At 38.8% G+C, this 23851-nt stretch overlaps 1 protein-coding gene across 11 annotated transcripts in view; it reads right to left on the reverse strand.

Annotated features, from left to right (window-relative positions):
* The window catches only part of ASPH (aspartate beta-hydroxylase), a 94317-nt gene extending 70733 nt beyond the window's left edge, over positions 1-23584 (reverse strand). For 3 of the 11 annotated variants that reach the window (XM_088675574.1, XM_060277782.2, XM_088675570.1), the window contains exons 1-4: positions 23495-23584; positions 9487-9636; positions 8977-9021; positions 6579-6647 (exon numbers count right to left, since the gene is read on the reverse strand). In XM_088675574.1, the coding sequence (XP_088531700.1) occupies positions 6579-6647; positions 8977-9021; positions 9487-9636; positions 23495-23549 (319 nt within the window). In that variant the 5' untranslated portion in view covers positions 23550-23584. Of the gene's footprint in view, positions 1-2653; positions 3635-6578; positions 6648-8976; positions 9022-9486; positions 9637-11860; positions 11988-23494 lie in introns of those variants that run through there. The other 8 variants (XM_060277783.2, XM_088675571.1, XM_060277784.2 and 5 more) reach the window with 5 other exon arrangements.
* Between the last annotated feature and the right edge of the window lie 267 nt (positions 23585-23851).

Here is a 23851-nt window from a genome sequence, read left to right on the forward strand (position 1 = left end):
CCTGCCTCCGCTGACTGGGAACAGCTACCATTCGGCTCCTTCCTTCCCCAAAGTGCCTACTGCAATGACCATTCTACCTTGTCACTGCACAACCTCATTATTCAACCAGTTCTCAAATTATAGAGTGCAAGTACCTTTAGTTACTGCTTTCCATAGCAGGGTGGTCGTATTATGTTGCCAAAATGAGGGTAGAGAGTTAATACCTCAAGGCATTCTCTGTCTTTCCTTGAATCTAAATACTACTGTGCAACTGTGTGACTGGGTTGATACTTGAGTTTGCCTGTTTTCTTCTTCCTTCCCTTTTGAAACATGTAACTGAGACTGAAGAAATTATTTTAAACTGAAAACCATCTTGAGTGCTTTGGTAGAAAGGTAGAGCATAAAGATAAATAAATAAAATAATAAGCATGGTGATTGAAAGATTTCAAAATACTGTACAAGATATAAACTGTAGATCTAAATTGAAAGATCCAGTGATATGCTATTAAGTTACTGGAGAACAACAGTTTCTTTTGAATATCATGCTCTCAAAGATCTTAGCAAGCTGTGAAGATAAGCTCATAAAAGTTAATAGCCTACAAAAATAATTACTAAGTCTGCTTTTTATTCATAGGAGTAGCACTCTGTCCCACCTCTGCTAGCCCTCTTTTATGAATAAAAGGCAGGCAAGCAAAAAATATAGGCTAGAAATACAGCAGGCTAACATAGCCTCCTCTGCCCGGCTGCTTATTTTTCTGCTGGGTGCAAAGGAAAAAATGCCTCACAGAAGATGCTTCCTCCCAATTTTCAGTAATCCCCCTCTTCCCACTTAGTCTGGTGTGTCATGGCCTATTCCATTCAGCAATGTACACCTCAGGAAAAACATTTGTAGGGGCAAAGGGAGAGAGAAGTCACTTTTCACGCATCCTCTTCCACCAGCATTCTCTGGATTCAAACCTATATGCTTTCCCTTTATTTCTTTTTTATACAAAAAACAAATGAACTTTAGATCAGATCATAAACAAGGTTACCTCAAACATGATTGAAGTTTTACCATTTCATCACCAAAGGAATGTGGAAGTGGTATTAAAGGTCCAGAGGTTTTAAAAAACATTGGGCAATAAAAAACAAACTTGTTAACAAAATATTCAGACATGCAAATCTTACCAATACATTTTTTTTCAAAAAAAGACAATCACTAATCTAGTCCTTGAAATAAACACAGCTGAACCATTATTGCTGTTATTAGATAATAGAATACAAATTTTGTCTAACATTTTTTATATGGTCCTGCTCAGATGTTTATAACTGTGAAACCCATTTCCAATAAGAAGTAAATTTTAGCCATCAATAATAAAGGGTCTGAAATCTGTTATATTATAGCCTTGGGTCAGCTATAGCAATCTATTATTTTAGTACAGCCTGCAGTTTAGCAAAATAAATAAAACCAGTAAAATCTCCACTTCCTCACCTTTGCTTCAAAACTGAAACACAATTGTTCAAATTACGTACCCCAACCCACCGTGAGGATCAGAAAAGGCAACTGAAAAGAAAATGAAATTTCTTGCTGAACATCTGGTGACAAAGGACAAAGGCTATGTTTTGTCCCACAAAGCCTTGGATTATTGGTTGTCATGTTATAAGTACAGTAACTGCCCTTTTCATCAGTCTCAACTAAATAACTTCTAACTCATACTATTAGGTATACAAAACTATTTTTAGCAAAGATAACTCCAAACAAACTAAAGTACATTCCTTGCAAGCTCTTCAAGAGTTTCAAGTTATTTTCTTACGATACTGTGGTATCCAAAAGTTATCATTAATTTATTCCACTGTGACTAAACATACAAAGTATATAACATTTATCAATTAAAAAACACCACTGTTTTAATACATTTCTACAACAGTTATGCCCAACCATTTTACAAGATATGGACTTGCTTTGCATCAGATACAGTTGAGGATGGTCACAGAAATCCAGGGTTCAGCTCAGGTATTTCTATTTGGAACAAATAAAATGCAAAGTGCATCTTCTGCAAATTATTTACACATTGCTACCATAGCAAACAAAGCAGAAGTTTGTGCAAAATGTAAAGCTGCTTTTTCACATTATGTGCTCAATATTATGTTAGAGAAGCTTTGAAAAGCCATAGAACTCTGTAGACTTTACTTGAACACTTTACTTAAACACTCAATTTATGAGTCATGAAAGTTTCTATCAAATGTGCTAATTCTGAAACAAACAGTGCAATTCTATACATATTTATTCAGATGTAAACTACATTGAGTTCAATGGTTGCTACTTATAGAGAAGTGTGTAAAGGACTGCAGTCTAAGGTTTGATCAGCAATATCAGGTCAAACAAGCCTACGTATTATTCAGCAGTGTGCATGCAATACAGGCACTAGATTTAATCATATACACACACACTAGATTTGATCATACACACACACACACACACACACACACACACACACACACACACCACAAAATTTTGCACACATATCTGTTCCAGAAGGTTAATTTGCTCCACACAAAGCTGGGCATGGAAACTTGCTGAACTGGGGCATTTGTAAAATCAGTCCCTTCACTATGAGACAGGGTGGGGGTGCGGCGGAGCAGAAAAATCAAAAAGCAAATATGAGTCAGCCATTCAGTTTAGCAAGACATAAAAGACAGTTTGCATTTATCAGCTTTAATTAGTTGAATATTACAGGAGAAATACATATTTACAGGTTCTCACTTTCAAAAAATGTCCACTAAATTTTTACAAACAAATCTGCTTTTAAGAGATAAAATAGTATATAAAGAAAGTAAGAATGAAACCTTCATTTTAAAATATACAACAATTGCATGCTATTTCTTTCATATAGTAAATGGATTTACTAACATAACAAATTTAAGTAACATCAGTATTCTGCTCTATAAGTCTGTAAAAGCATGTAATAAATTATAAAATTAAGGAATACTCATTGGTAGCAAATTCAAATAATTTCAGTAATAGTTTTCTTATTTAATGCAATAGTAGGCAGAATCTTAAAATATAAAATATAAATATATACATAATTTGTCAATCATGCCAGAATAGTCTACTGTATAGCAATTTAACACTTTATTACAAAGGTAAGGGTTAATAGTGTAGGTTACTACCATAGAGCTTGTGCAGGTTAGTGCTAAGAATGCACAGCACAGGTTAGTGCTAAGAAAGCACAAACCGACGCAAAGCCATACAGAAACCAATCATACGACTGAAGACACTTCTGTCTTACCCCAGTCTCTCTCTCAAAAAGGCTTTTTGACAAGTGAATCTACATCACATGGCTGATATGTCCATTGAGGGAAAGGGGTTACATCAGGTTTTACCCCAGTAGCCTGTTGCATTTTAATAATTGAACTTGATCCCTGAACTAAAGTCATTGGTTCTGTAAATCCACAATAACACATGTCTTTTTTCCCTGAACCCCTTCATTCTGTGACGTACCATCAACATCATCTGCTGCATCGCTCTCTTCTTCTTCTATGATTTCAAAAGGAGTCATTACATCATAGAGAAATGAGAGGAAACCATAAAACCAATCAGAACTTTCCTCTGCTAAAATATTAAGGACTTCCTCAAGTGAATCAATATTTTCATTATTGCCATCTTTGGTCAAGCCTACACAAGAATAAAAGGAAAGAGAGAGAGAAGGTAGCAGTTAGGTGGAAAAAAAGAAACTGAAGTAGAAGGATTTAAGAGAGCCTGTTTCATGATCAGCAGTCTAAAACAGTATAGTTGAGAAAATTAGTAAAAAGAAATCTGGAAGTTTTAATAAGCACCCAAGAAAGACACCATTTGAAGAAATTGAAAAAATACTGACAAAGACATATTCCTACTACTGACCTTGCCAAGATGGCTGATTGTTAAATGCCACCAATGGGGAGAGGATTAAACACATGCTTATGTAAAAAGCACCAAAAGCTGTAGCCTTTCCTCAACAACTTGTATCATTTTGGTTCTAACCCTTTCCTCACCTTTTCAAGCAATATATTCTATTGATATAGAGTACAGTAACTAGAACTGTACCCCATAGTTCATAAATTACCACAATTACATAAAGAGATTGTGATCTCTTGATATAGCAACACTCTAAGCTAAGTTATCCCAAACTGGATGCACTCCAGCCTGAGCAATTTCCCTAAGAAATTTGGGGAAATTGTTCTACAATCTTTATGAGCACCACTTCAAACACTAGCAGCCTGGTTTCATTGTAATTCAAGTACAGCCCCTCTCTTTTGCATGCATGGCTTCTCCTAAAGTGTTCCCCAATGTTTAATAAATCTAAATAATTCTTCCTGACATTACCATGTCATTCAAACCCCTCCCATCTGTCCATGTTTCTGGCCTTCTGCATGAAACAGGTAGCATTTCCGAAAATGCTATATCCCTGCACTTCAACATTCTACCTAGCAAGCTAGGTTTTATTAGAGCATCTCATAACCACTTTTAACAGTTTGTTATTGGTGTAGAATACTGCCATCTTCCACCCATTATTTATGTGGCACAACATTCACATCAGGCATGTGCAAACCCATCACAAACTCTCTCCCCATACCCTTAACTTGCAAGTCTAGCACTGCCAAAGCTCCCCCATCCCTGGAAACATATCCTAAGCGCAAAAACATATTGGTTCAGTAACCAATAAATGAGTACTTTCTAAAGGATTATTTTGTTGTTGTTTTTTCCTTGCAGAATTACAGTATATAAAGCAGTGATTGGGAATTAGAAAAACCTTGATCTTGTTCCCCATTTTAGCTGCTTATTCCCTTTACTGTGAAAACGCTGTTGTCAGATTGCATTTATCCTGGAACGACAGACTGAAGAAGAAAGAAAAGGAGAAAGCAAATGGGTGTCTGTAACCAAAAGCTTGATGTTTTATTATGTTTCGATATATGCTGTAGGCCACCCAGAGTGGCTGGGGAAACCCAGCCAGATGGACGGGGTATAAATAATAAAATTATTATTATTACAAAAAATGAGCAATTAATAAAGTAAGGGTAACATCCCTAAAATCACACCAGCAAGGTTGTTTTAAGAGATGAAGAGATAGATGTGCCTTGTGAGGGAGACAAAGCTTTCATTACCCTGCTCATATGAACCAATCGTGGTCATGGACTGGGGAATATCTGATTTCTAATTGCATGTACAGTACAGTGGAACCTTGGGTTGTGGACGTAATCCATGACGGAGGCATGTCTGCAACCTGCAACGTTCGCATCCTGAAGCTCCGCATCTGCACAGGCGTAGGTGCGACTTGGCGCTTCTGCGCATAGTGTGATTTAGCGCTTTTGCACAGGTGCGAGCGGCAAAACCCGGAAGTAACCCGTTCCCATACTTCCGGGTTTCCCCGCAGTCCGCAACCCGAAAACACATAACCTGAAGTGTCCGTAATATGAGGCATGACTGTACATCTATGAAACAGTAGCATGATTGTGTCTTTACAACTATACAGTTCTTTTTGATGTCAGTTGCAAAATAATGTTACCACTAAAGACTAGGCTCCTGAACCAGTAAATTACTGACACCTGCCCAAACGAATCAATATGCATTCTCTCTCTCTCTCTCTCTCTCTCTCTCTCTCTCTCTCTCTCTCTCTCTCCACACACACACACCTTATCTTCCAAAGGTCTGCTACTCAAAGTTTATGTATTTTTTTAACATAAAGCCAAAGTTCAGCATGTACAGGTATTGAGTAAGCATCTTGATGAACGACTAAATCAGTATTGTTCATATTATTCATATTTAATATACAAAGTTCTGCAATGTAAATCTTGAAACTGGGGAAAGAATTAATCACAAATAACAATGATAGCACCTGCCTATTATCACTCCATCACCCCTCAGGGTTTTTTTGGGGGGGGGTAGTTGTTTATGCTGTATTAATCGACTCATGAATGGAGGAGATTCAGGGTGTGTCTGAATAAATTGATTTCTATGCTATCTGTACATTCTTAAAACACAAGTAGTCAGAATATATAAAAGCAATTTGGGTTAAAGGTTGTACATGATCAAATGAATTAGGTATCTAAAGACAAAGTAATATATTTGGCCAGTGCAGCGACACAAACCAAATTTATTAAGTTTCCCAGACAAGCTGAAGATCTTAGAGAACATATGAATATTAAATTGATATCCCTGTACTAAAAGGAAGCAACACAGAGCCTTTAAACAGCATGTCAATGTCTATATAAAATGGTCCCAGTGCTCTTTTTCACCTTTTTCCCTGATAGGACTCAAGGAGGCTTAATAGGCTTAAGCAGTCTTCTTAATTTGGTTTTGGATTTCTGACCAATGTTTCTCAGGAATCTTTTATACAGGTACCCTAAAAAGTTCTAAACATTTTCACTTTAAACATTTATCGTATTAAATGTTTCATACTGTATATGAGAACATTGTGCTGTGCTACATAATTTCACAGTAATTGCTGTGATTATTTTAACATTTTGGGTTACTTTTTTGTTTATAAATACATGTAATAAATAATGATATTGTGAAGTTTTGGAAACCAGATTCATTATTTTAATGCTGCAACAGAAGGTAACGTTTAGAAGTGTCTACTTGCCTAGCAAAGCCTTGGCATCTTCCACATCAAAATCTCCATCTCCATCAGCATCATAGATCCCAAGTTTTCCTAGAGCAGGGACAGAAAGAAACTAATTCAGTATTCTGCTTCTATATTAATCTGTTGAATGTGTGATGGAATGCAGCAAGAAATCATGAGCATCAACATTTTATAAAAGATGTCATTCCAAAACACAAATGCAAGCTTTCTGTTTTGAGATGATACACTTTTTTCCAAATAAACAAACCAAACTCCTTAAGATAAGTGTATCTTTCTGCAAATCTGAAATCCTTTTGGATTGCTAAATCAGCACCTCATTACTTGCTAGTGTTTAAGGAACTGTAACAATTTTGTATCTGAAATGACTATGCAAGCCAAGTGACACAATGGCTCTAATCCTGCTCCATTCACATTAGTGTCAATTATGGTACTGGCTTTTAACAGGAACAGAATTGCACCAACCGGTTCACTAAATAGTATATATCTAAATTACTGGAATAGTATTTTTTTTAAGAAAAAGAAAAAACCCAAAAATCTACTGCTAAGTGCTACAAGATGATTGCTTATTAATAAAATTGCCTATCTAATGTCAAAGGTACAATACTTCATAAGCAGCATATCAAACACAAAGTTCAATGCATCTGTTTCAGACAGTAAATTGGTGTACAGTACTCAGGAATAATGCAGATGCATGCAACTTTATTCCGGCTGCTATGGAAATTTGCAATTGCTGCATTTGGGATACTGGCAGAGCGATAGCCCTAAACACTCAAAAGAAATTAAGGGAGAAGCAATTTCAATCAGATAAATGCATGCCAAGCTGGCTGATACAGTAGATTAATTGCTAGAAAGTCCTAAAAGTTGGAGAGCATAATTTGAGCTCATTTTTTGCCATGGCTTATTGAACAAGGCAGAAGCAACAGTCATGCGGAGAAGAAGCTAAAACAGAGTCCTGCCAAGGTGGTTGCTCGAAGGGCATGTATTTGTTTTATCCCAAACAAAAAAAATCAAAATATCCAAGAATGAAACTGAAAATTCTAGCAACACATTCAATTGTTATTCACTAGTTATACTGAAAATAATATGATAAACCAGAACTATAAGAAAGGAAATCTAGCTATGGTTTGGCTTGATGTCTGAGTTGACTAGTCATAATTAAGAAGATTGTTCTGCTTCCAAAGGCCAATATAGTCAGAGACAGGAGAGCAGCAGGTGACAAAAGCAGGCAAACAGCTCTAAACCAGTTTGATTGATTCTTTGAGTTCAGCTATGCTATGCTCTCAGCTATGCAAACCATAGGATTTGGAATCATGTCTAAACAGAATAGATAGTGATTGTGGGTTGCATCCAGTGTTAATCCTACTCAGCACAGACCCACTGTAGTTACTGGACCTATTTAACTTGGGCCCATAAATTTCAAAGGGTGTACTGCAAGTATAACTTAGTTGAATACAACCCTGCATAATTTATTTTAATGAATTAATTATGGAATCTTTATAATTATTTAACCTTCCCAAATACTAGTATTTTCATGGCTACATTTCAGTTGGAAACAATTACTCATTTCCACATGATGTCAAAACACTATAATAAATCAACTAAAATCTGAACCTGCAATTCTAAGCTTTGAAAAGTCACATTCTTAAGGCTCACCACTTTAGAAATATTTGTAGTCTGGATATTGGATGCATTGCACTTTTACACATAGCCAAATCCTCTACCTTCCATTTCACAACTACATGTGGACTTTAACCAAATTAATGGTAGTTGTGGGAAAGGCAGGCAATTGAAATGTCTTCTCACCCACCTGCATCCCTCCGACTTCAATCCTATAGATAATTTTGGCATGAAGTGCAAATGGTTACGCTATTTCTATTTTCTCTGAGATACAACAGTCTCTAGAATCAAATCAAATGAAGCAAAATGCCCCAAAGCAGCTTCATATAGAGATAAGCAGAGAACAGGCTGCATGCCAGGTGTTACCTATATCAGCTTTCCACTCTCATAGGAAAATGGGAAAGTCAACTTAGCCCATACACTTCCCCCAAAGAACACAGAGCTCACACGATCCAACTCCCCCTCCTCAAGCTTTTTATTATTTGTACACTTGGAGAATTTGTTTTTGATCAAGTGGTTCATAAATTAGCTTAATAAAAAAGTAACAAAACTCAACGCTAAAAGAAAGAGTAGCAGCTGAATAAGGTCAAAAAATTGAAAACCACTTAAAGAAAGCAAAGATTGAAGAGTATAGCAAAAGATAAAATAATGAAGCCAACCATATTCCATTACAAAAATTAAAATAATTTACAGCATATTTTGTTTACTCCAGCAGTATGCCAACAGTCAGGTATTTCAATCCCAAGAAGTATAAGCATAGTTTATTTCTCTATAATCCTACCTTGGAGTACCTCTGACAAGTTATAACGGAAGTCCTTTGCTTTGGCTGCATGCATGGTAAAAATATAGAAACCATTATTCACATTGTCAAAACCTGAACAGATGAACTACATAATTTACTCTTTAACTCAACACTTTCATGAATATCTGGTGCTTGATAGTGAACAATGAATAAAGCACCTGTAACTGTTGAAAGGTTAAATCCTTGCACTAGTGAGGTTTCACTTAGGAAATTAGACTTTGGTTTCCTCTCCTCCCCCTGTGCACCCTTAAAATTTGCTCTTGAGGGTCCCTCAACTCTTTTGCAGCTGATTTTGTGAGGGGGCTGCTGGAGGAGACAGGAGAGGAAGAGGAAGTTCAAATGTATTACAAAAGTCCCTTGTGCCAGTGGAGCCACAGAGCTGGATATGATCCAAGGTTCTTAATCAAAATCCTGAAGTTGCAAAAGAATGACATTTGGAAATGTGAAATATTAAAATTACTTCATTTCAAATGCTGTTGGAATGCTTACCTAGCACTTCCTCGTAATCAACAAGTTCAAACCAAACCACAGCAACTGATGTCCACACTCCCAGCAGTGCAATTACCATAAACCAAGTAAAAAATGAACTTCCAGAAATTCCTTCTTTCTTCCCATTCTTGTTCCCTCCATGTCTTGCTTCTGTAAAATAAAGCAAGTGAAATTACTACTAGAAGGCAAGGCTTACAATTATACATTCCTGAAAATATACAGTATTATTTGATTACACAAAATTCAGAATGAAGAATTTCATGCAATTATAAAGACTGTCTACTGATTCAAGCCTGATGGGTTAATTTAAATCAAAGTCATTTAAAATTATCAAACATAAAAAGATAAAACTTATCCTCTATTTAAATCTTGTTTCCCACTTTGTAATTCATGATTTGAACTGTTTTCCATTATGCTCATGCCTCTTCCATACCTTTGCAGCTCTGTGTCACCCCAAAATCTTTTTTTTAAGGTGTTGGGCAAAAGACTACCATATTTATTTGAATGTAATACACACCTTTTTGGGATCCAACCCAACCCAGAATATCAGATACTAATAATATTATTTTGTTTAGAACAAATCCCATAATTCTTTATTATGTGCAAGATTATTGATTTTCATGGTGTTTAAACTACATATTATAAGTAAGGACACAGAGATGTTAAGACAGTCACACAATAAACTAAGAACATTGGTAAATTTATGGACAATGGGGGTGTTTAGAAATGAAGAACTGCTGACCCCTAGGTTTGGCTACTGAGCAAAGAATCATAATCATTCCTTTATCAGCTCCCATTTTTTCATAGGTCCATTAGTTTCAGAAGCGATTTAGTTATAAACTCGCTTGTGGAACTAAAACTAAAATTTAGGTACAGTTTTTTGCTGCCCTGGGCTCCTTTGGGAGGAATGGTGAGATATAAATCAAATAAATAAATAATCAGACTCATTAACACATTGAGACTTACTTCTGTGTAAAAATGTATAGCAGAAGTAGCCAAGCCTTCTAGTTATTTTTGGCTGCCAACTTCAGCCCCAGCCAGTCTGGCCAATGGCCAGGGATGACTGAAGTTGAGGTTCAACATCTGGAGAGCCACAGGTTGGCTGTCACTAATGTATAGGATTGCACTCTACTCTACAGTCTTGGGTCCAGAAGAAAAACTACCAAAAAAATCCTCAGTCTTTAAAGCACACTAAGAAATTTGGGACTGAATCATGGAAGTAGCTTCTCCACATTCAGCCTGGCCTTAAACAGTCATCAGGGGAAGCATCAAGTATTATATACAGTAGTTGCTCATGTTACAGATGAATATATTTAAATATTTCCGTAGCACAAGTCATGGGAATATAATATAGCAACACTACTGGGTCCAGCAACTTCATGGATACTGAAGGCACTTATGATGTAGAGACCAAAGCAGAGATAAATATAGTACCGTATTTAGCAACTGATATTGCATAATCTATATAAGTAAAAATGATCTCAGCAGCAGATAGTTCCCCCTGAGATTTAGCAGAAAGTAAATTCAGTTTCATGAAAAATGCCATATTATAAACATTTATTTTTGAAATTGTGAAGCACTGTTTACTGCTATGCAAACACATACCACTCAAGAACCAATGTGAAACCATTTCTGATGTGAAGCTTTTACTGCCCGCACCAGCTACTCCTCTGAGCTATGCTAATCAGAACCTTATCTTTTTTCCCCTTTAAGTTTTATCATATGACATTTAATAATTAAGAGCCAACTGAGAGCTAAAAGCATATTTTATATACCATTCCAGAAAACAAAATCAAGGATGAAGCCCTGCATGCAAAAACTGTCAGCCATGTAGAAAGTAGGTCAATTTCCAAATCTGGTAAGCCTTTACTTTCACCTACCGTATGTCTACACAGATCCCATAGTCCTGTAAAATACAGTGCTGCGCTTTCAAAGCTCATAAAATAATGTGAAGAACTAGGTCTTCGTGAATATTCATTCACCTCAGGTTTAATATGCCCCATTTTATATAATGGGATCTCTGTTCATTCTCTAGATTCAAGTAGAAAAAATGGCACCCACTGTCAAAATCTGAAGACAAAATGTAATCCATTTATTACATGAGATTTAGCCCCACTGAACAAAATTGAGATCTGCTTCTAATTAGACATGAAGTCATAAACACTGTATATATCTAGTCAAAAATAAATATCATTGTTTGCAGTGCATCTATTTCATAAAGCTATACAGCTCTAGGAAGAGGAAGTCCCAAATATTAATAATTGTTAAACTATTTGATCTTCAGATTAAAGTTATACCACAATACATTTACAGTTTTGCTGCTCACCCCCGGAGTCACAAATACATTAGGTATTACAAGCTCCTAGAAGTATACCTGAATCTTCAGCCATGGCATCAGTGTCCTTTATCCATGAATTAAGTAAATCTTAATATAAAAAACAAGTGTCCAGATAGAACCAGCAAATAATGTCCCTCATGTAAGCCTTCCTACAGCCACAAAGAAAGTTTCTTATAGCCAACTCAGCTAAGGCACGAAATCGGACCCTGCTGCAAACTGCTCAAAAGCTATTTTTAGTGCAATCATCTGCAAGCCAAATGCTTTTAAGTACCCATATGGAAACCCAGTGCTGACGACAATCAAATTTGCCCCCTCCTACTAACAAAGCATCCTGGATCTTTTCTGTCTCATTTAATCACTAAACACCAACATACCAGAGACGCAAAACAGAACAGATTTTTAAAAATGATTGCAGGAAAGCATGCCTCAGTGACTAAATTCTAAAAGCATTAAACCTTCTGTACAAACTCAAACAAAAGTCAGGACACAAAGCTTGTCTGTGCAATTTGGACAACAGCCACACACATTTACATGATGCTGACAGTCAGCCATCAGATGACTTTTGGGTGCATTTGTATCTATAAACTTGACACAATTATAATCCACACTTACAGACTGGCACTAAAACATGTATTATGTACTACTAAGGATGGTGTGTCACTGGCAAGACAGAAAGGCACATGCAGCTAGGCTGCCTTCTGATCCAACATTTGCAAACCAAGCTTTGAACTGGAAGGTAATGGTGATTGGTGCAAGACTAATATTTATAAACATGCTTTAGTTGTTAGCTCTCCTCAAGCAGGAAATATTGTCAATAGCCCCTTTTCAATTTTTGAAAACTTCCTTCTGATAGCTTTTTTAGAAAGCCTTGTGTAAACATTAAATTACACAGAGAGAGACAGAGCTAACTTGTTGAATTCTAGCCCAAATAATAAAGACTGTTGGCATTTTTGGAAGGCTTCAATTCCAATGTGCTTTAGAAGAGTGTTTCACAACTAAGGAGTGAATAATTTGCCTACATGCTAATGGTAAAGAGCAGCCAAAGAATGCCTATTAAAAATAAAACCTTTCATTCTCAAATAAACTACATTCCAGTACACAGCTGAGTAGTTCAAAAGTGACAGCACCATGGGACCAACCCAGCTTCCTGTAGGGCAGGGTGCAATAGCTCTGAGGCAAAACCTGCCTGCTAATGCCTCAACAATTCTCTCCTCGGGAAGCTATGGCATTTGTTTTCTAACGGCCAAATCTAAATATGTTAGATAAAAAGGTACAAAAATCCCATTTTGCAAATCTACCTAAATAACAAAAACTATACTTTTGTTGACTTCAAACTATAATCCATACATGCATATATTTATTGACTGTAGATAAATTGGACCCATCATCAATGTGAAGTTCAGAACAATTTTATAGAGAAGAACAGCAACTAGAAGAAAATCAATTGAAGGAACTGCACTATACAGCTGCAGCATGTTTTTTTGGTACGAACTGAGTAAAAAGTTACACCTTAACTGGTGTGATTTGGCTATGCATACACAAGGAAACAGGCAATTAATAAATTTATTATGAATAAGTTAATAAATGGCTCAGTTAATTTAATTTAATCATTAAGTACAAAAGAGTAGTTAGCGATAATACAGTATAGGTGACAGAGTGAGCCAAATAACTTCAATTATTAAATGCCACTCCTTGTAAAGAAAAAAATATTGAGATAGCTAGCTGGCAGCTATACAGTTCTCACAAGGTCCTTTATAACAGGTTAGTACGGTATTTGTGCTCCCAATGCATAACCAAGCAGCAAACAGCAAAGGATATCAGGGACTCCAGTTTTCAATAGTTCATTCCTAAACTCAATTTTTAAATCTCACCACATTTCAGTAACAGTTTGCAATTTTTTTTATAAAGTCATGAAAATGTAAGTCAACATTTTAATGTGAATTTCTCCTAAAATGCACTTTGCTAAGCAATTTTCCTATTGTTGTATTTTATTTTCACTAAAATAATTATTATTATGCACATGTTCCCACAATATGTACATTTTTATACACTTTTCCTTTTTGCTGCAGAATCCAGGTAGGTGTAAATTTCAAAAGAAAGCTGCATTTAGGTTCATGTATTGTTTCAGAGAGTGGAAATTAGGTAGAGTCACATTAAATGTGAACTAAACTGAATCTCTCTCCCATACCTTATTCAGGCCTCAAAACCCTCTTCAGGCAGAGAAGGAAGAATTCAAGACCAACACTGGCCCCTGAAACTCAAAGACAGCATAAACTCTCTTGACTGGTCAACACCTTTGTGTTTTGCATTTGGGGAACCAGCTTCCAACTTGCCTGACTTTAGCTCCAGCTGCTGGCTTTTGATTCCCCTCCCCACAGCAGAAGGGCACAACCTGCAAGTCTAGATTCAGTTATGGCCCTAGTCTAGTACACAGGGGAATATCCAGACAAAACTACTGCTTTAAAAATATCATGTGAATCTCACTGGTTTCTGTACATGAAGCTTACCACCCCGTGTAAACTGCAGGAAACTTTCAACTTTCAATCTGAAAACTCTTTACCACATCTGTCAGCTCACATTGTGCAGCACTTCATCACTTAGGAATGTGCAATGCTAATACAAAAATGCCTCATACAACTGGGCAACCACAATTAGTACAGTATTCTCAAACATTACACCTGCTACACAGAGAACAACCATAATAGTTTTCCATGGCTATAGCACTTTCTACAAAAACTTAACTAGGGGCATGCAACTATATTTTATGGGTTCCTACCTTTACAATTCACAATCAATATAGAATTACATTTTGACATTGGGAATTATCTTGAGGATAGTTCAAGTACAGTGGTATATCCGGTTGTGGACGGGATCCGTTCCGGAGGTCTGGCCAGATCCCAATGTTTTCACAACCCAAGGAGAAGTGGTAGACCGCTTCTGTGCATGCACGGGCAGTGAAACACCTCTGGGGTTGCCACTTTCGCAACCCAAGGGTAATGTAACCCAAGGTGCTACTGTGCTGTCCTATTGCCTCACTAGGTAACAACCCCTTATTTGAAGCGCCTCTAACTTCTACTGCAACATTGAGGATCCTAAATGCTGGCTTTCTACAGGAATGAAACATTTAAGCTGAGGATGATTACAAAGACATGATCTCTATATATTCTCTGAGATGCCACAATTTCATGCAAGCAAATACTACAGGCAGCTTCCTCATATATGGGAAGAGAGGATCTCATATACATGGCATGTAAAAGTAACAGGCATTCCCCCATAGATGTCTCAAAGCAAGTAAAATTATCAAGTTTTCCTATGAGAAACTGTGACTCCTGTAGAGTTCCTGAATAGGCAGGAGTTTCTGAATAGGTTTCATTTCAGAATATTGTCAAGATAACCCATCTCGCACAATAAACAACTGGCCAGAAGTAGCTAACAATTTCAAAATTCAAATTCTGAGTTATTAAATAGGTGGGATCAGCATTGGGGGTGGGGGAATCCCTCCCCATATCTGTCACAGAAGTGCTAAAGCATTTCGAACCTTTTTTGTTAGGGGAAAAAGCAGATCTAAGGGAGAATTCTTCATATAATAGTATAAAATGGAGAAAGACTGACAAAGAATTCAAGGCCACCCAATGAAATGAAATTTCCTGACAATTTCCAGAGCAGGTTTGTATCCAAAGAAGGCATTGCATTAGTGAAATGACTTTTACTCATGCAATTAACTTCCCATCCTCCACTGTATAAAAGCAGCTCTTTGGAGAGAATAAATGACACAATAACCCCTAATCACATAACTGCTCACCTCTTGTGATATTTGTTCATTAATTAATCCAGAGAAGTAACTCAGGCAAAAGGCTGGAAAATTAATTAATAACACTCTAAAAATCATTTTTTCTCAACTTTATCACTCGTTCCAGTTCATAAAATACATACATTTGTTTGAAAAGTTGTACTTAGCCAATAGATTACAAGGGAGAAAAATGAGATGACAGCCAATGTGGCGTTGTAGTATTCAGAGTACTGGAACAGGGCCAGGGAATCCAGGGTTCAAATTCCCAGTCAGACATAAGGCTCACTACATTACCTTGAGCCAATTGCTGTCTCTTAATCTATTACACCTTGCAGGATTGTTGTAAGAGTAAAATGGGGATGGGGAGAAGTGAGCAAGCCACCTTGAACTCTTTGGAGGAAAGCTGTGATATAAATGTAATAACACATTTCATTTCATTTTTTTTAAAAGAGATGGTATAATGATAATTTAAACAAGTAGAAGTACTACTGCTACTACCAAACATTGATTCAAGGCCAAGTATAATCCGTACCAACCAAAGTCACACAATTCATAAACTATATGGATGGAATACAGGTGATTACAGATGCAAGACTATGTTTGTAGATGTGAGATAGTGGATGTTGAAGAATAGATTGAGGGTGCAACAAGTGCTATATTCAAGTGGTTTTTCTGCTCCTGCTGGTACTTCCATTTTTATGAAGCCATGTTTCCTATCTATAAATGGAACTGAAACAACAACACAAACTCCACATACTCTACAAAGCTGCCAGGACAAAATTGAACAAAACTGACACCAGAGACTATGAAGTAGCTGAATAATAATTTGCACTTAACACTGAAACCCAAGTACTCCTAGTACTGTATAGCGTGCTTTAAAAGTGGAGAGCAATGCAGGCCTCAAAAATACCCCAGCACATAGCTTTACAGAATTCTTGTTTTAGTTAAAATCTCTAGGTAGCAACTAGATGAGTTTTATTGGGACATCAGATCTCAGTCGTCCAGATGGAGTACATATTCATGTTATTAGAGCAGTTTAGGTTTACATTGGGCCTCATCCTCCAACTGAATGCAAAAGCACATATATTCTGTCTACCTTAAAAAAAAAATTATATACTACTCTTCATCTGTAATATCAGAGCAGTTCACCAAAATACAATAATAAAACAACACTGTAAAGCAATAAACCACTGTAAACTTCCACTTACTGTAGCCAGCAATATACATTCTTCCAAGCTAGGAACTAATCACATGCGAAGCCCTGAGTAAATAGAAAGGTCTGGAGCAGATACTGGCAGCTCCTTTCAGATGAGATGGAGCTCTAGAGAGTAAGCACCACCACATAAAAGGCCTTCCCTCTGCCTCAACTAATGGCAACACCACCAAGGAAGAATACATAAGATATTTTTGTATCCAATATTTCAGGCACATCCAACTCCCAAGAGACTGTAATCTACTCCCAGTATTTAAAAAAATTGGCAGTGATCTACCCATTGTCGTTGGAGGGAGGAGGAGTGTGCATGGGGTGAGTGGATTGCCCAGAGTTATTGAGCTTTTTTTAGGAGGAAGTGCCCAGAGTTGTTGAGCTTTTTGGGGGGAGGATAAGGATTCCACGATCTACCAGGATCAGCCGGGGATCTGCCGGTAGATCTCAATCTACTGGTTGGACATCCCTGCAATATTTCATTCTGCTGTACAGTGAGGGCTGATATATTCATCATTATCACACTATGAATACCAAGAAAGCCTGTTCAGGCAGCCTGCTTAAAAGAAGGCCAAGCATAAAACATAAAAGGGCATTTTACCACTACGTACCATTATTTTCTATGCTCTTTTGCATTCATTATCTGTTTCCCATTGTTGCAACATGAGTAAAAGCTGCAATCCTAAATAGCTCTATGAGATAAGAGTCCTGTCTGATCACATAATTAAATAATATTTCCAAATCCTTGCTTAAGAGAGAAAAGGGGTAAATTGCATAAACAGCCTACAGGTTTGACTTTCGTCAGACAAAAAAGTTTGCTCAATCTGGTCAAAGCTTTTAAAGCCTTATTTCTAATACTTCACCATGATTGCTTGGCATGCAAGGAGACTGCAGATATGTTCAAACCTATTCATTTCACAAGAACAAAATGTGTGCACTTTGCAATTTTCAGCTGCGAAGGTATGCTTATACAACCTGAAACAGGCGCTTTGAACTCCTGCTCAAGCAAGAGCATGGGAGGAGTTTCAGGAGTGAGGGGTGGGGGAGCTGCCTCTTTTCAAACCCCTCCCCAGGCCTTCCTTGCTATGTTAAAAGGATCAGGTAGCAGGTGAAAGGAATGGGGATGAGACTCTGGCAAGCCAAAGCCATGGCCTATCAGAGTAGACAATTATGGGTGAGATGGACAAATTGTCTGACCTACATAGTAAAAGGCAGTCTATGCTGCATTTCAATGATTATCTCCAGTTGCCTTGGCACTGCAGAGCAGACAAGAAGCACTCTGACCTTTGTCCCTGGCCAGGGAGCCAAGGGCCACTGGGAGGCAGTACACCCTCCCAGCCCCACCAGAAGAATACCATGACAAGTAGACACAGTTTGAGCCCAACTATCAAGTAGAGGAGCAGCAGCTGCAGGGAGTTTGCTTCCTACTCTACCACAAAAGAACACCCTGCTTCAACAGCTACCGGTAGTTGCACTGAGACTGCAGAACTGAAGGGAGCTATGTGCTGGGCACTGTGTATGTTTGTGACTTTTTGGTGATGGTGGTTGTTTATTATTACAAGCAAGTGCCTTGAAAATCATTTGATTAAAAGGCAGAGTATAAATCTTCAAAATAATAAATAAGTTAAAAGTAGAATTCTATTGTTGATTATTTTCTTGTTCATTCCAAAACTGCAACACTCATTAGTAGTTTTCTTTCAATGCAAGCATTTAACAATTGAAGAAATATTTAACACTGCAAGTAATATTATCAGAAAAACTAATACAACTACTTCTACATAGGTTTAAAAATAATTATAAAATGATGCTTTTCTTTTCTCCAGGGCTGGAAAGTCACCACATGCCTAAAGTGGTTGTTTGAAAAAAATGTGTTGGTGATTAGAAATTTGAATCTTTTTCATGGCTAGAGCCTCTGGTGGTAGCATCTATGAATTTGAATGATTTCCCAGCCCTAGATCTCTCATTTCACAGTATTTTAAAGCACACAAACAAAAACTTCTCATGCAGCAAACCATTCCATGAGTGTGGTTACAAACTAAACAGTGTTATCAGTCACAGCAATCCTCACACTTTACCAGTATATGATGATCATCAGGGAACAATCACCTTGGTGCAAGGAAAACATTGCACAAATGGCCTATAATGAAGAATCCAATAAACCATTAGCATGAGATATACTTCATTGTTCAGAAATAATAAATAATAATATATATTCTATAGTATTTCTTCAGAAGTGAAAAATCAGAGAAATATCAAAGTATACATTGTTTCAGAAGAAATTGCCAAGAAAAGATACAACGTTTTGTCTAAAGTCCAAACGGCCCTTCCTCCTTGCATAGTACTATATGTTTGTTCTAAAGGTATGGCCAAAACTGAGCACAGTAAAGCTGTATGCCATCATTATATTTAATGAATGTTGGTCTTAGTCTTGCTTTAACAAAGTAACTGTGAGAATGCCACATGGATTATATTGCAGAGAAACTTGATATACTTTACTAGGAAAGCAAACTACATGGTGAGACCGGATGACGAGAAGCCTTGCAAGGAGTTACGGTACGTCGCGGATGGGTGGGTGGGTGGGTGTGGAGACCAGAGAGAGTGGAGGAGAATGGAGAGCACAAAGAAGTGCAGGCAGTTTCTGTACAAACTGTCAATTTATCCCTACTCTGTGCATAAAGACTCTTATCCCATGACTGCTAAGCTTACTCAGGAGACCTAGGTGTTTGAAACTCTAAAAACACAGATTGTATCTAAGTTCTCCTCAGAGTAGACTCATTAAAATTAACATACACTTTAACATACACTTCAATGGGTCTGCTCTGGTTAGGGTTTACTCTGAGTAGGACTAACACTGGATAAAATCCAATGTCTACTTACTCATCCTTATTCATGTTGGCTTGTTGACATACTCAAAAAAACCACTAAAAAGTTAGTGGGACAGGACTTATCTTTGGGGAAGCCATGGCCGTTTTTCAGTTAGACTTGTAAGCTCACAGAGACTATGAACAGTTTAATTATGTTATTATGTGTGTGTGTGTGTGTGCGTATAACAGAATGATAATATGACATAAAGCAGTCTACTCAATTGTATTCTAAAATCTTCAATATAGCTTGTTACCAGCACATACAGGCACACAAAGGTATCATCAATGTGGGAACACTGAGGAAGGCAGATATAGAATGGATTTGTGAAATATGTCTGAATGCCCCATATGCCACCAAATCTTGGCCATGTTAGGCTAACTATACATTAATGCTACAGATTGGATTTATTTCTAAGTAAATATACTGTAGGTACAATTGATCTAAACCAGGCTTCCTCAATCTCGGCCCTCCACATGTTTTGAGACTACAATTCCCATCATCCCTGACCACTGGTCCTGCTAGCTAGGGATCATGGGAGTTGTAGGCCAAAAACATCTAGAGGACCAAGATTGAGGAAGATTGATCTAAACAGAACCAATTCTGAAATATGTAAACATGCAAATGAGGTAGCCACCATTCTAACTACACTTACTTGTCTGGAAGTAAGTGCTAGTGAACCCTTTAGGACCTGCTTCTGACACATTTAGGCTGGGCTTTAGGTTTCTCTAAAGCTAAGGATAGTCTCCCTTGTCACAGAAGGAAAGAGATAATAATCTGTGGGCTTCTGTGAGAAAATGAAATGAAATCAATGAAAATGAAAGAAAAACCTGCCAGCTAACACTCCACTTTACTACCTAAGTAAAAAAAAAAATATTCCTAATTTCCACAAAATCTGTATACCAATCTAGAGTATATTTACTGTATATCCCTGCGTATAAGACTACTTTTAAACCCAGGAAAATCTTCTCAAAAGTCGGGGGTCGTCTTATACGCCGGGTCGTATTTCTTATATGGTGAGTATATTCCAAACTCTGTATTTTAACTGGAAAAGTTGGGGGTCGTCTTATACACCCAGTCGTCTTATACGCTGGAATATACGGGTTAGAAGTAATATTTTGAGAACTGATTTCTACTTGGAACCTTTAAAAAGCAGGGTATTTTAAGCATAAATATTTTGCTTGGGGGGAAAAGAAAAAGAAACACTAAATGTTTCTTCATACTAACACCAGCCACACATTCATCTGACCTCTTATCACTAACTAGGTTTTATTATATAAAGTTTTCCATTCATTTCTGCATGTGTTCTTCTGCAAGTTAAGACATTTCTCTGTCATTAAAATGCCAGTAGAGAAGGAAAAGGAGGGGGGATTGATTCAAATACAAGCAGCAGATGTAAAGCATCTGGTCATACCTCACCCTTTTTTAATGGGCAGTTGACACGTAAACACTTTGGAAGAGATGAGGGAGTAACCAAACAGAAGTAGTGAAAATACCTTACTGGCAAGGGATACAAGTCTTGCCACACAATCAAGAGAAAGCATTTTATACTTGCACATGAAACTTGATGCCAGATTACAGGCAACAAACTACAATGGTGATTTAATGAGATAGATTGTGGCTGCCGTGTATAAGTCTTAGAAAATACACTCAGCCAGCTACATCATCTATTTAATGATGTAGAAAAATATATGTTTCCCACCATTGCAGCCTCACAAAGCTGTACTAAACTGAATTACAGAGTTTTCGACAAATCACAACAAAATTCATCAACCACCTTTTTGGACAAATCATAGCAAAATTCATCTGTGTAATTCAGTTTAGTGTCCAGCAGAACAGAGGTGTTGAACAAACAAAAGAATTCTGACCCACCATCAGATTATCTACTACAGATTCCAAAAGATAATTATGCAAGAAAAGTGCCTCAGCACTTTGTATAAAACCAGCACTATTATCTGCATGTAAACCTAACTAAAATCAATGGGACTTCCAGATAAATATCTTAAGGATTGCATTGTGATAGAATAGTTTTGCTTTATTGTGGGTTTATGCAACACCACCAGTGGACAAAAGTTAACAACATCCCCTTCAAGAGAATGGTGTGCCACCATACCACTTTGAAATAGATTCTTCCAAGATCTTCCCCCAGTGGACCATATCCAGTGCAGGATATCGCACAAAACCATCGTACAGCAAGGCAGCAATCATCAGAAGCATCTGATAGTCATCTTTCTGTGTAAAGACAGACACTCAAAATAACTGTATGAAATACTTTGCAGTGTTTCAATACAGAATGGAACAGAATTTTATTCTAACACACAGTAACTTGCACTTTACGCACAATGCAGATACGGTACCCTTGCAGGAGGTTAATACCCCAAGAAAAGGCTACATTAGCTAGCCTCTCCTCAGGTGTCCTGAAGATGGTCCCCAAATGGGCTGCAAATGAAACAAAATTGTGGCATTACAGAAAGCAATGGCAATGGATGGGAAAGGGAAAGGAAAAATTCAGAGTTAGGGACATTTCACAGGGGCCTGCACATCAACCTAGTCAGAACAACACTTGATCTGTGCCAGTTTGCACATGAAGTAGCTATTTCAGCCCCAAGCCTTTATCATCAAGGATTGGTGCATGTTTACTCAGAAGCAAGCCTCACTGAATTCCATGGCATTTCACTATAGCATACATTGGTTTGCAACCTTGCAAAACACGATTCTATCTCTCTATATGCCAATTGAGACCCACTATCTTCTGGACAGTGTTCTTGAAGCTACGAACATGAGTTTGACCAAACTGCGGGAGGCAGTGGAAGACAGGAGTGCCTGGCGTGCTATGGTCCATGGGGTCACAAAGAGTCGGACACGACTAAACGACTAAACAACAACATCTTCCACAAGAGTTGGCCTGGATAACTTAGTTGGTTAGAACTTGGTGCTGATAATGCCAAGGTTGCAGGTTCAATCCCGTATGGGACAGTTGCATATGCCTGCCTTGCAAGGGGGGGTTGACCCTCGGGGGTTCCTTCCAACTCTACAATTCTACGTTCCTATGCCTTCAAAAACCACACATTTTCAAAAGAGCAAGAAAGACCACCAGCTCCGAAGGTACACGTGTGCACAGGATGGCAGCCTCTTTAAATCGGATCTACCCAGCTGAGAGGTGTGACCTGTGTACACAAGTGGAAGGGGAAATAAACGAAGCCAGGCTCCTCGCCTCCTTCTCTCGGAGTCTGTGTGCTCAAGGAGGAGCTCAGAAGCAAATGGATTTCGAGAGCGCTTTCACAACCTGCAGTCGAGCAGCAGCGCAAGAAGAGCCCGCTGCTGGATCGGGACCAACGGCGCACTGAGTCCCGCATCCTGCTCTCACGAACACAAGAGCCCTCCCGCCTCCCGCGGTCTTTCCAGCGACTGATATTCAGAAGCAGGACCGCCTCGGATGGAGGAAATCCCGGGCTCCATTTTATTCCCTCCCCCCCCCCGCCCCTGATCCCAGCAGCACCGTCCAGGCCCCTCATTCCCTTCCCTAACGTGAGGGAGCCGCCTCCTCCTCCTCCGAGACCAGGGCAGGCATTCCTGAGGGGCCGCCTCGGGACCGGCAGCAAATTCTCCCGGGCGGCGAGGCGGCTGGAAGGACTTCAGGGCGCCAATTTCGAAAAGCGCGGCGCTGACAGGAGAAGAGAGGCCCCGCTCCCACCCACCCCCACCACCCACCCCGCCCGCCAACGCCGCCTCCGGAGGGACCGCCGGGTCCGGAGACCCAGGAAGGCGGGACGGGCATCTCCGTAACAGGCCTATCTGGGCGGCCGCTACCGACCTCTCCTGGCTCCGGGGCCGGGGCTGCCGCTCTTGGGGCTCTTGCGCGGGGCCATGTCGCCTCCTGTCAGGTAACGACGCCGAGGAGAGTGAGAGAGGCGGGAGCGCGCGACGGACGGGGGGCGCGTTCGCGATGGGGGCGGGGCTCGGCGCGAGGGCAAGGCGAACGCCCGCGGCTCTACTCTTCGCTCCGCACGCTAGACTTCACCCTTGGGCGGGGTGGGGAGGGAGCCCGATTGCCCGACTGGCAGCTGCTCCTAGCAAATCGCGAGGCGGAGGGGAGGAGCCGCTGGAACGTGATTGGCGGGTACGGTCCGCGGGAAACGCCTCCCCGACGTTCTCGCGCGCGCGAGCCCGT

Source organism: Zootoca vivipara, chromosome 8 (assembly GCF_965207765.1).
Source record: "Zootoca vivipara chromosome 8, rZooViv2.hap1.1, whole genome shotgun sequence".
Taxonomy (NCBI): Eukaryota; Metazoa; Chordata; class Lepidosauria; order Squamata; family Lacertidae; genus Zootoca; species Zootoca vivipara.